Source organism: Sorex fumeus, unplaced genomic scaffold (assembly GCF_029834395.1).
Source record: "Sorex fumeus unplaced genomic scaffold, SorFum_2.1 ptg000127l, whole genome shotgun sequence".
In the NCBI taxonomy this organism is placed as follows: domain Eukaryota; kingdom Metazoa; phylum Chordata; class Mammalia; order Eulipotyphla; family Soricidae; genus Sorex; species Sorex fumeus.
In genome coordinates, this window is record NW_026606184.1 from 169,887 (window position 1) to 183,530 (window position 13,644).

Consider the following 13,644-nt stretch of genomic DNA (forward strand, 5'->3'; position numbering starts at 1 on the left):
GTCACACACACACACCAGGTACAGACACACACACTCACTGTCACACACATTCACATAGAGGCACACTCATACACTCACACATGCTCACTGTCACACACTCACACACCAGGCACACACAGGAGCTCACACACAGTCACACACACGCTCATTGTCACACACACTCACACACCAGGCACACACACACTCACTGTCATACACACTCACACAGAGGCACACTCATACACTCACACATGTTCACTGTCACACACACACTCACTGTCACACACTCTCACACACCAGGCACACACACAGGCACTCACACACACTGTCACACACAGTCACACACACTCACACACCAGGCATGCACACATACGGGCACTCACACACACAATCACACACACACACTCCCTGTCACACGCACACACCCCCGAACGGTTCTAGAACTCTCTGAACAACCTCAGACTGGCCGCAGTTCCTGTCCCAAGCCAGCTTAGCTCTGCGAGGCCTCGTGTCCAGGGGCTGCTGACCAGGTCCTGGGTCCTGCCCTCGGGGCGCTCCTGGGGCTCACCAGACTCAGGGCCCCTCCCCCTTCTCCTCTCTGTGCCCCCCTGTTCGGGGCAGGTGCGCTGGCGTCCACTCCGCAGTCCAGCAGCTGCCCACACTGTCCTGTGTGTCTGTGGAACCAGAAACACGTGTGCTCTGTGTACGCGTTAGCAGCCAGTCTCACGTGTGTTTCCGCGTGTGTCTGTGGCTTTTCTTTTTTTTTTTTTATTCCCCTTTTTCTTTGGGTCCCACCCGGCGATGCTCAGGGGTTCCTCCTGGCTCTGCACCCAGGAATCACTCCTGGCGGTGCTCGGGGTTCCATGTGCGATGCTGGGAATCGAACCCGGGTCAGCCGCGTGCTAGGCCAACGCCCTTCCCGCTGTGCTACCGCTCCAGCCCCCAATGTCTGTGGATTTTCTTGCGAGTGCTCAGGCAGAAGGAAAAACAAGAGAGAACCACTGTATTGGGGGGTTTGAGGGGCCACATCCGGTGTTGCTTGAGTCCTTGGTGGTCGCCGTGGGGACCCGTGTGGTGCTGGAGAAGGATCCAGGTTGGCTGCGTGGCTGGCACCACCTTTGGAGACACGCCCTCTGGCTGCAACCCAGATGTGGGCAGGGCTGGGTCAGGTCAGCAGGGCCTGGAGAGCCAAGGGCACCAGCAGCAGCAGCCAGGAGGCCAGGCCCAGCTCTCCCGGGGACTGGCCTGGAGGCAGCAGAGACGAGGTGTCAGGGAGTGCAGAGAGGCCGAGCCCCCTTTGTCCCTGCCGCAGACATGGCCTCCCGGGGAGGGAGAGAGGGAGGGATGCAGGGAGGGATGGAGAGATGGAGGGAGGGATGCAGGAAGGGATGCAGGGAGGGATGGAGAGATGGAGAGAGGGAGGGATGGAGGGAGGGATGGAGAGATGCAGGGAGGGATGCAGGGAGGGATGCAGGGAAGGATGCAGAAAGGGATGGAGAGATGGAGGGAGGAAGGGAGGGATGCAGGGAGGGATGCAGGGATGCAGGTATGCAGGGATGCAGGGAGGGATGGAGAGATGCAGGGAGGGATGCAGGGAGGGATGCAGGAAGGGGTGCAGGGAGGGATGGAGAGATGGAGGGAGGGAGGGATGGAGGGAGGGATGCAGGGAGGGATGCAGGGAAGCAGGGAGGGATGGAGAGATGCAGGGAGGGATGCAGGGAAGGATGCAGAAAGGGATGGAGAGATGGAGGGAGGGATGGAGGGAGGGATGGAGAGATGGAGGGAGGGATGGAGAGATGGAGGGAGGGATGGAGAGATGCAGGGAGGGATGGAGAGATGCAGGGAGGGAGGGATGGAGGGAGGGATGCAGGGAGGGATGCAGGGATGCAGGGAGGGATGGAGAGATGGAGGGAGGGATGGAGAGATGCAGGGAGGGATGGAGGGAGGGATGCAGGGATGCAGGGAGGGATGGAGAGATGCAGGGAGGGATGGAGAGATGGAGGGAGGGATGGAGAGATGCAGGGAGGGATGGAGAGATGCAGGGAGGGATGCACGGAGGGAAGCAGGGAGAGATGGAGGGAGGGATGATGGAAGGAGGGATGCAGGGAGGGATGCAGGGAAGATGGGAAGAGGGAGGGAGGGATGGAGGGAGGGATGGAGGGGAGGATGGACAGAGGGAGGCAGGAAGGGCTGGAGAGATGGAGGGAGGGATGGAGGGAGGGATGGCGGGAGGGATGGCGGGAGGGATGGCGGGAGGGATGCAGGGAAGATGGGAAGAGGGAGGGAGGGATGGAGGGAGGGATGGAGGGGAGGATGGACAGAGGGAGGCAGGAAGGGCTGGAGAGATGGAGGGAGGGAGGGATGGCGGGAGGGATGGCGGGAGGGATGCAGGGAAGATGGGAAGAGGGAGGGAGGGATGGAGGGAGGGATGGAGGGGAGGATGGACAGAGGGAGGCAGGAAGGGCTGGAGAGATGGAGGGAGGGAGGGATGGCGGGAGGGATGGCGGGAGGGATGCAGGGAAGATGGGAAGAGGAGGGCTGGAGGGAGGAGGGAGGCTGGTCCCTCCCTGCCAGCACCTGCTGGGCGTCCTCACCTGTGAGACAGCCGGCGAAGGTCACGGTGCTCTGGCTACTGCTCAGGGTGTCGTTGGCCTTGCACGTGTAGGAGGCGGGCATCGTGTGGGCGGGCACCTTGAGGATCTGGGACTTCGTCTGGCTCACGTTGGGCCCAGACCAGGTGATGGTGACCGAGGGGTGTGTGGGGACGAAGCAGGACAGAGTCAGGAAGCAGCCAGCACCCTGGGGCCGCAGGTCCTGGACCGTGATGACGGGCGTGGACACGGGGTCTGTGGCGGAGGGGGCGAAGGGACAGGACGGTGAGTGTCCCTACCTCTGCCCGCCCCCAGGGGAGCAGGGCTCCAGGGAGGTGCGGTGGCGGGCCGCAGCCAGCAGGGGGCTCCCGAGGCCTCCCTTTCTCTCCCCCGCATCCCTTGCTCACCGAGCACTGTCAGCCTGAGCCTCATCTCCTCATTGATGCCTTTTGTATTCAGCAGCTGCAGGATGTAGTCGCCACTGTCACTCTTCTGCAGGTTCCAGATGTGCAGGGCCTTGGTTTCGTCCAGGCAGACCCGTTCCCCCAGCCCCACTCTGAAGTACGTGGTGCCCTGGGGGCTGTGGAGTACGATCTTCCTCTTGGACCCGTAGAGCCAGGAGAGCTCCTGGTACTCGTCGGGCAGGTTGGGGACCGACAGGCGAGCCTGGCTGCCGGTCAGCGCCGTGACCGTCTCCACGGGTTGCTGACCTGACAACGAGGGTCCCGTGAGTGTCTGCCGGGGGGGCCGGGAGAGAGGGGGTCTTCCCCCCCCCCACCCAGGGCAGACCCCGGGGAAGCAGCGTCCGAGCGGAGCTGGGCAGACGGTCGCGTGGTCCTGGATGGAGGCCCTCGGGGGCCGGTGACCCTGAGGCTCGCTGACCCGGAGACGCCAGGGCAGGTGGCCCGGCCCGGTGCCAACTGCCCTGCAGAGCGCAGCAGAGCTGGACCCCGCAGGGCCGCTGCCGGGGCTGGGGGGGGTGGGCGGGGGGCGGCACTGAGCCCCCGTGAGGCTCGGAGACTCTGGGCTCTCCTGGGTGGGCGTGGGGTGGAGGAGGGGGGTCTGGGAGGGTGCCGGGAGGGACGGTCAGAGGCCCCCGCTGCCCCCGACTTCCAGCCCCACTTCCTCAGCCACTCCCGGGGAGAGGGGAGGGCACTGGGGCCAGGGCAGCTGCTGGGCTCAAGGGTGACCTCTGTGGGCAGCAGGAGGAGAGGCCGGAGGCAGCTGAGCGGTTCAGGGACCACGTTCTCCCCCCCCACACGCCTCTGACCACTCCCCACGCTGTGCCTGTATCCATGCACACATGCGCACTGCACAGACACACATGCGCACACACGCACACACATACACACACACACATACACACATGCACACACACATGCACACATATACACATACACACACAAACATACACACATGCACGCACACACACATACACACATACATACACAGACACACACATGCAAACACACACATACACACAAATACACACATACATATACATACACACAGACACATATGCACACACATGCATGCACACAAGCACACACATACACACACCACGCACGATGAGTGCACACATTGCGCACATACACACAGGCACACACACATGCATGCACACACAATCACACACATACATACACAGACGCACACATGCAAACACACACACATACACACAGACACAGACATATATGCACACACATGCATGCACACACAGACACACATACACAGACACACACACATGCAGACACACACGCACACACATACACACATGCATGCACACATACACACAGACACACACATGCAAACACACATGCACACACATATACACACAGACACAGACACATATGCACACACATGCACGCACACATACACACAGACACACATACACAGACACACACATGCAAATACACACACACATACATGCACAGGCATACACATATGCACATACATACATACACACACGAACACACACAACATACACATGCATATACACATACATGCACACACGTGCACTCACACACAAACATACACATACACACATGCACGCACACAAAAGCATACACATACACAAATACATACACAGACACACACACATGCAAACACACATGCGCACACAAACACACACATACACACATATGCAAACATACACGCACACACATACACACATGCACACACATGCACGCACACAAACACACACATACACATACCACGTACAATGTGTACACACATTTTACACATACACACAGGCGCACACACATGCATGCACACACAATCACACACATACACTTGTCGCACACATACACACATGCACATACACACACGAGCATGTACACGCACGCACACACATACAATCACATAAACACACACTCTGCATACCTTGTATGCACCCATCCGTCCGTCCGTCCATCCGTCTATACATACACGCATGTGAGCCTGGCGGGAAGGGGGTCCTTGGCGCCCTCGGGGTCCCCACAACAGCCTCTCGGTGCTGCTGGCCCCCAACCCCTTCCGCTGCCCGCGCGCAGGGACCCTGCTTAGCCAACCGGCTCGTTTCCGCCAGTCTCGGCAGTTTTGTTTTGGGGAGGGGAACAGGAAGAGGCAGAAAGAGGACGGCCTGCCTGGCCCGGCCAGTGGCCCTGTTGGCGGTCCCCCCCACCCTATTGGGATGGTCCAGCCGCAGCTTCTCGGGGTCTCTGGGGACTAGGCCTCGGGGTCCGGCTGCAGCTTCTCGGGGCCTCTGGGGGTTAGGCCTTGGGGCTCATCGTCTCGCTCCAATCACAGCACAGAGCCCGAAGCCACAGGGCTGAGTTACCTTGGCTGGGGGGCCGCTGCTCAGACCTGCCCCTGCTCTGGCCCCTCCCGGCCACCGCTGGGCACCAAGGAGAGCCGGTATCCTGCTAAGGTGGCAGCTCCGACCACGTGGGACCTGCTCGCGCCCCCCCCCCCCCACTTCCGGGGTGGTGGTGGATCTTACCTCGGGCTTCCAGGAACCAGCTGGAGAGCAGCAGATAGCCCAGGGCCAGGTGGTCCTGGCAGGGGGCAAGCATCCTAACAGGTCTGTCCAGCACTAGGCCTCGGGGCTCGAACGGGGCCCTGGCCGGAAGAGGCTGGGGGAGGGGTGGGGCTCGGTGGAGGCGGAAGGAAGTTCTCCCCAGGGGGCTGCAGGGTGCAGCTCAAACAGAACCGCAGTGGGGAACTGGGCGTCGATTCCAGGTGGGTGGGTGTGGGGTCTCTGTTAGCAATCTGACCTTTGACGGGGGCGTGGGGCATTCCGCCCGGGACCCCTGAGTCACAGGGGACTTGTGGGCGAGGCTGGGCGCAGTGTGGGGTTAAGACCACCAGGCCTGGCGGGAGTGTGGGGGGGTCTCGGCTCAACGCTCTCTCAGATTCCCGTCTTCAGTTTGCTCCGGGAAGCAGAAGATGGGGGTCTCGGGCTTCCCATGAGACCCGATTTAAGAGGAAGAGGAAGAAGGAAGTGATCTTGGCAGGGGGCATAGTGGGCGGGCACTTGGCCTTGAGTTTTGAGTGGGGGGAGGGGAACGGGCAAGATATTGGGGTGGGCGTCTCTGGTCATCACCCGGGTTCTGGGCTCGAAGCAGATTTGTGATGCGTGCTGTGGGCGTTCTCTGTAGCGGCATGTGCTTCTGACTCTATTGTCCTGCCCCTTCTTCAGCTTTGAACCCCAACTGCATCAGGGTTTCACAGAGAAACAGGTCATGGGTGAAGGAGTGGGTGTCTGGGGCAGTCCCGCCAAAAGGGTCCCCAGCCTTCTGCAGAAATAAAAGAGAATTCCTATGACTGAAAGGTTCCTACTTTTTTTTTTCTTTTTTTGCTTTTGGGTCACCCCCGATGATGCTCAGGGCTGATTCCTGGCTCTGCACTCAGAAATTACACCTGGCGGTGCTCAGGGGGACCCTACAGGATGCTGGGAATCGAACTCGGATCAGCCAGGAGTAACCCCTGAGTCTCACCGGGTGTGACCCAAAAGGGAAAAAAAAAGGAAAGAAAAAGATCATATTTACTCGTTCATATCATTCTGTTTTAGTTTGCTTAAAATTCCAGAGAGTCTCGGAGGAGAGAGAGTCTTGGGGGACCACATGTGGTGCCAGGGATTGAACCCAGGGTTGGTTGTATGCAGGGTAAGTGCCCTACCCACTGTACTATCTCTTAGGCCCCTAAACCTCTATACTTTCTGGTAGGATTTGTCCCCACCAGGGACCATGTGACAGGGTCTGGCTGGGTCCTCTTGGGGTCCCCCACTTGCCATACTGACATCTCGGTTCAGGACTATTTCCTTTCCAGTGGCCAAATTTTTCACGCTGGAAGGATCATTATAATGGAAATTTATTGTATGTATCTTTGGTTTGGCTGGAGCGATAGCACAGCGGTAGGGTGTTTGCCTTGTGCACAGCTGGCCGGCCGAGTCAGGTTCAATTCCTCTGCCCCTCTCCGAGAGCCCCCGGCAAGCTACTGAGAGTATCTCGCCCGCACGGCAGAGCCTGGCAAGCTACCCGTGACGTATTCAAGATGCCAAACACAGTAACAACAAGTCTCACAATGGAGACGTTACTGGGCCCGCTCGAGCAAATCGATGAACAACGGGAGGACAGCGCGACAGTGCTATCTTTGGTTTTATCGTTGATTTCTAGACGTCCTTGACAGAGATAATATTGCTTGTGGGCGAAAAGTTTTAAAACAGAAGTCCACCCTGTCTGCCCTTGGGGAGAACTTCCCTATTCTAAGTTCAGAAATACTGATCATAAGAAATTCTCCACCACCAAACTGATAAAACGCCATCATGTGTGCGTCCCGCGTAGCAAAATCATCATGAGTCTTCAGTCATGCCCTATTGTGTAATCACAAAATAATTTTTTCTTTTTGTGCGGCGTTGCGGGTGTCCGGTGGCTACGAGCCGCTTCCCCCACGCTGGTCTGCAGCCACCGCCAACAGACGCAAGAAGGAGGGAACGGGGCCCCTCATTCCCGTCTCCTCCTGTCCCCCGGTCTCTCTGCTCTGTCTAGGGCCTTGGTCTAGCACCCAAAGTCTAAGGTAGCCACTACACCAGGTGAGGTAGCACCATCAACATATGAAAGCCCTTCCTTCCCAGGGAAGCTCTTCTAAGATAAGACAAAGATCTCCTGCAACCAGAGATCCTGGGAAAAACAGCCTGCACTCTAGCCCTTTGTTCCTTGATTTGGTGCTCCAGCGAGCACCAGTAACGTCTCCATTGTGAGACTTCTTGTTACTGTGTTTGGCATATTGAATACTCTCGGTAGCTTGCCAGGCTCTCTGAGAGGGGCAGAGGAATTGAACCTGGCTCGGCCAGGTTGGCTGCGTGCAAGGCAGACGCCCTACCGCTGTGCTATCGCTCCAGCCCAAGATTTGCTTACCTCTGGATAATCTTTCTAGTCATTTTGTATGGACAATGTAAGAGATACATTGAGCTTATAGGATTGCTCGCCTGGGAACATCTCACTATAGGTCCCTACAGTGCTCAGACCAGATTAATCTTTCCTAACCCTAGCAGGGTCCTAATCCACTTGTTACTCTTTGGATCTTGGCAGAATTTGTCCATGGCCGTGATCTTGAGGTAGGCAGGCAGGCAGGCAGATAGGGAAGGCCCCCTCCCAAGGCAATGGCAGTCAATCTCTCGGGAAGCATGTAGGATCTATGTAGGCCTTCACTGGCCGTTACAGCAAAGCCCGCGCATTTCATAGCCAATAGATTTGTAACAACATATACTTTCTTGACCAATCCATTTGAAAGTACATCACTCCTTAGCCTATAGATTCAAAGATCAGCATCTACGTACATAGGCATTGTGGCTAGTGGGCATCTGGTAACTCGGACATTTGGTTATCACCTGGCTTCCTTTGATTCTCAGCCCTGCATTCCTGTGGAGGTGGATAAGGGAAGAGTTCCTAACAGAGGTAATAGATAAGGAAGGGCCAACAAATGGTTCCCGAATTTACATCCCAACAGGGAAGAGTCAACAAATGGTTTTAACTCTGGAATCTCCCTCAGGGTCCCTAGGGACCTTTACATCATTTCACTGCTGGTCTACTCCTGAAATTCCTTTCTGCAGGCTGAGATAAGAACCCTATAACCCTAGGTCCCGGGTGGCAGAGGCAGATGGGGAGAAAGTGACCATCTTTCTCCTCCCCACTTCAGGTGGCCACTCTGGGGGCGCCCGCCGACATCACTCTTAACTTATAGTTAAGTATTTTGGTGCTTGGCCTGCCCGTTTTGTTGCCCTGGGTCTGTCCGGTTCCTCATCGGGACCCTGCTTTTGGGGTGCTAGGAACTAAGGGCATCTGAGACTTAAGTCGAGAAAACAAGATGCCCAGAAGTGAATATTATTTGGAGTCAATTAACTCCCAAGTTACAAAAGCATAGTGTTGACTGTCTTCCTGGGTCTATACAAAAAGGACATTGCTATAAACTATGCAAAGAACATACGAAAAGGAGAAAAGCAACGTTTCACTTACAAATCCAAATCCAGAGATTTCTGAGGAATCTGACTTTATCACAGGTACTGCTTAGGGGAAATAGGTGATTAACAGGTTGGGGAAGCAGGGCACAGAGAAGAGGTTAACACAGAGGCACAGAGGGTAGGGCGTTTGCCTTGCACGCAGCCAACATGGCAGACACGGGTTCGATTCCCAGCATCCCATAAGGTCCCCCGAGCACTGCCAGGAGTAATTTTTGAGTGCAGAGCCGGGGGGGAACCCTGAGCATCGCTGGGTGTGACCCAAAAAGCAGGGAGAAGCAACAAACCAGTGTTATCCTACAGCCTATAACAACAGCTCAGTCCCCTGAGCTTTTCGTTTTATTTTGTTTTGTTTTTTTTGTTTTTGGGTCACACCCGGCGATGAACAGGGGTTACTTCTGGCTCATTCACGCAGGAATCACTCCTGGCGGTGCTCGGGGGACCCTATGGGATGCTGGGAATCGAACCCGGGTCGGCCGTGTGCAAGGCAACTTCCCCACCCGCTGTGCTATCGCTCCAGCCCCAACTGCTGATGTCTTGACTACTCCTCGTTCTCCACAGTTTGTCTTCATGTACTCGGTTAAGCAAACGCCCGATTACAACTGTGTGGGACTCCCAGGTCCTCAACGGGTTGGATTTAATTGTTCAAGGATGTGCGACTTGCTGTCTCAGATTCCTTCTGCAGAGGGATCCCCTAGGGTGTCCCCGGGACATTCTGCTGAGCTCATTTAGCGATGACACCCCTCACACTCCCCCACGAGGGTGCCTTCCCGTCAACCCTCCACAGGCTCGCTGCAGGGAAGGGGCTAGAAATGCCGGGAAGTCACCCAAGGGAGAATAGAAACTGGAAGAAACACAAGTCACGGAGCTGATGCCAGGCAGAGAAGGCAGAACCCGCAGACCATCTGCGGGGACCCCCCTGTTGGCTTCCTCAGAACCCCCCGCATCCCCCTCTGGGTGGGGCAAGAGACCGTCCAGAGGCAGGACGAGATGCAGCCCTGGGAATAGGGCACATGAAACTGTCCCTCCTGGGTCCAGAAAGGGAACAGAGCAACTCTCAGTCGAGCTTGAGGCTGAAGTGCAACAGAAAGGTGGGTACGTCGGGGGTGAAGACCGCATCAGGGGATGAGGAGAAAAAAAGGGGATACTGCATCTCCTAATGATGTGTTGGCCGGTGGAAACACGAATGGTGACACTGGTCGATCTGGTTCTCGGTGTGCACAGAGGGTCTTAAGACAGAGGGGCCAGGGGCTGGAGCCATAGCACAGCAGGGAGAGCGTTTGCCTTGCACGCGCCCGACCCAAGTATGATTCCCAGCATCCCGTAGGGTCCCCCGAGCACCGCCAGGAGTAGTTCCTGAGTGCAGAGCCAGGAGGAACCCCTGAGCATCACTGGGTGTGACCCAAAAAGAAAAAATAATAATAATAAATAAAATAAAATAAACAGAGGGGCCGGTGAGGTAGATTGAGGGACTCTGCCCTGGGGCTCTGGTTCGGGTTGCAGTGTCCACCTTCAGGGACAAGAGTAGCCATCCAAATGTGACCCAAGGGGCTGGAGCCACAGTTCCACGGAGTAAGGGCGTTTGCCTTGCTGTGGCTGACCCAGGTTCAATCCCCGGCATCCTCCCTGGTCCCCCTAAGCACTGCCAGGAGTGATCCCTGAGCACAGAACCAAGAGCAACCCCTCAGCAGCACCGGGTGTAGCTCCCATCCCTCTCCCCAAATCCTAAAATTGTTATTTATTTGTTTTGCTTTTTGGGTCACACCTGGCGATGCTCAGGGGTTCCTACTGGCTCTGCACTAAGGAATTTTTCCTGGTGGTGCTCCGGGACCCTGTGGATTGCTGGGTTATGGAACCCAGGTGGGCCACATGCAAGGCAAACTACCCTCTTCACTGTGCTATCGCTCCGGCCCCAGTAGTAAAAACCAGGATTTCGCAAAGTGAAAGGAGAATTGAAAGAACACAGAGAAAACCAAGAGGAGGAAGAACAGAAACTCAGAGTCTCTGAACCCCTCCCCCACCCGCGTCCCCAGCCCCGCACCCAAGGGACCCATGCAGTGGCCAATGGATAGGGAACAGCACCTCGTGACACCGTCACATGACAGGGAGAAAAAAATATGACTATGACGATATGGAGAAAATATGGAGAAAAATGCAATCTATGATTGTTTTCTATTGCTGGTTATGAATAGCATATGATGTCGCGTGGCTGCAGTAGTGGCCGCGCAATTTTGAAATTCCGAAATTTTGACACTTAAATCTGGAGGGATTTCTGCCAACACCTGCTGGGTTCCGAGATTTGCTCCTGAGTTTCTGGGATCATGGCCTTTGGTTAAGCAGCTTGATCAGGAGCCAGAAAGGTCGTTGATGGGCGGCGACTAGGGGGTCTCGTTGGGACGGGAGGAAAAGGTCGGGTTCACCCCCATCCCACAAGGCCCCGCATGTCTCATCTCTGAGGACCCAAATCTGACTGTCCAGTGGCCTCTGGAGGATGGTGGCCACCAAACCACCAAGAGGGAGCAGGCAGAGGGACAGCACCCTTTTCCCCCTGGGGTGACCCGGTGACAGTAACCTACTGTGTGTTCCAGACACATTTCTGCCAAAAGCCGCTGGGTTTCGAGATTTGTTTCTGAGTCTCTGGGATCATAACCATTAAGCAGCTTGATCAGGAGCCAGAGAGGCCATGCTTCCAATTATATAGCTGAGCCGGAGGTGGTTTGTGGGTGTGTTTCCCACATACCTAACTTATGGCCGTTTACTTTCTTGGTAAACTTTGCCCCAAGTTTTTGGGATCTGGCCAAAGGCACAGTAGCAATTTTGGGGTATCTGGAAGTCTGGAGGTGCCATCAGGCTGCTGATGCACTCGCCTCACAGGTACAGATTGACCTGCTGGCGGCACCATACCCCCTTTTTTTTAAAACATTTTTAAAATTTTTATTAGTGAAACACCATGAGGTATAGTTATAGACTTGCAAGCTTTTGTGCTTACGTTTCAGTCATGGAATGATCAAGTACCCATCACCCCACCAGTGCCCATTCTCCACCACCAATGATCTCACTATCCCTCCCACCACCTCCACCCCCCTCCCACCCCATCCCGTCTCTGTGGCAGGCCATTCCCTTTTGTTCTCTCTCTCCTTTTGGGTGTTGTGGTTTGCAATACAGGTATTAAGTGGCCATCATGTTCGGTCTATAGTCTACTTTGAGCTTATATCTCCCATCCTGAGCTGGCCATCCAAGCACTCTTTACTTGATGGTCCCTTCTCTCTCTGAACTCCTTTTCCACAGTATGTGAGGCTGGCTTCCAAGCCGTGGAGCAATTCTCCTGGTACACATCTCTACTATTCTTGGGTGTAAGTCTCACATTCTGTTACTTTATGTCCCCCAGATGAATGCAATCTTTCTATGTCTATCCTTTTCTTTCTGACTCATTTCACTTAGCATGATACTTTCCATGTAGTACCACTTGTATGTAAATTTCATGACTTCATCTTTTCTAACACCTACATAGCACTCCATTGTGTAGATGTACCAAAGTTTCTTTAACCAGTCATCTTTTCTCGGACATCTTTTCCAGATTCTGGCTATAGTAAAGAGTGCTGCAATGAACAAGCAAGTGCTGATGTCACTTCGACTATACTTTTTTAATTTATTTTTTCTTCTTATATTTATTTATTGAATCACTGTGGAAAAAGCTACAAAGTTTTCAGGTTTAAGTCTCAGTCATACAATGATCAAATACCTTTCCCTTCACCAGTACTCATTTTTCACCAACAAGAACCACAATATACCCCCCTCCCAACCCTCCCAATTCCTGTGAGGCAGATGATTTCTACTTAACTTTTCTCTACATTGATTATATTCATTGTTTTGACAAAAAAATTGCACCATTATTGTTTAGAATTCCCCCCCCTCCCCAATAATCAGAATTGCTGAAAAGGCATTGTGAAATACTTTGTTTTCTATAGCTGGTTATGAGAATCATATAATGATTTTGGATTTCTGCAAAAAGCCAGATAATTACGAGATTGGTTTCTGTGCGTCTGGTGTTAAGGCTGTGCCGAAAAGCCACTCGTGGGGGGCAACTCGTGACCTTGGTAGGGCGTGAAGGACGAGCCAGTACCGTCCCCCTTCCCATGAGACTGCAGTTGCCCGTCACCGCTGGCTCATACCTGGCTTTCCAATAGGCTCTGAGGTGGCAGCCACCTTGCTGCTGGGTGGGAAAAAGGCAGAAGGGAGCAACACCCTTTCCCTCCTGGGGAGACATTGCGTTCTAGTTTAACGCATGGTCCATTCGCTTTTCTGCCGCAAACTGCCGGGTTCTGGATTAAGTCCTTTTGCCTCTGGAGCCATGGCCGTGCCGCAGAACCGCACGTGGGGGGAAACCTGTGACCTCAGTAGGGCGTGAAGGACGAGCTTGTACCTCCCCCCTTCCCATGAGACTGCAGTTGCCCCGTCACTGCTGACTCATACCTGGCTTTCCAATAAGCTCTGAGGTGGCGGCCACCTTGCTGCTGGGTGAGAAAAAGGCGGAAGGGAGCAACACCCTTTCCCTCCCAGGGAGGCATTGCGTCGTAGTTT

The 13,644-nt window shown here is 55.0% G+C and overlaps 1 protein-coding gene across 1 annotated transcript; it reads right to left on the reverse strand.

The window, feature by feature from the left end:
• Positions 1–997: 997 nt before the first annotated feature.
• On the reverse strand, positions 998–5,790 carry CD48 (CD48 molecule). The gene is made up of 4 exons (XM_056137833.1): positions 5,548–5,790; positions 2,978–3,280; positions 2,574–2,825; positions 998–1,224 (listed from the first exon to the last, which is right to left on the reverse strand). The coding sequence occupies exons 1-4, from the start codon at positions 5,618–5,620 to the stop codon at positions 1,145–1,147; spliced, it is 708 nt and encodes a 235-aa protein (XP_055993808.1). The 5' UTR covers positions 5,621–5,790; the 3' UTR covers positions 998–1,144.
• Positions 5,791–13,644: the final 7,854 nt, after the last annotated feature.

Coding starts and splice junctions, on each gene's coding strand:
- CD48 (XM_056137833.1), bottom strand. CDS start 5,620: ATGCTTGCCCCCTGCCAGGACCACCTGGCCCTGGGCTATCTGCTGCTC. Junction 2,826..2,977: donor GCTCAGGCTGACAGTGCTCG/GTGAGCAAGGGA, acceptor CCTCCGCCACAG/ACCCCGTGTCCACGCCCGTC. Junction 1,225..2,573: donor CTTCGCCGGCTGTCTCACAG/GTGAGGACGCCC, acceptor TGCTGCCTCCAG/GCCAGTCCCCGGGAGAGCTG.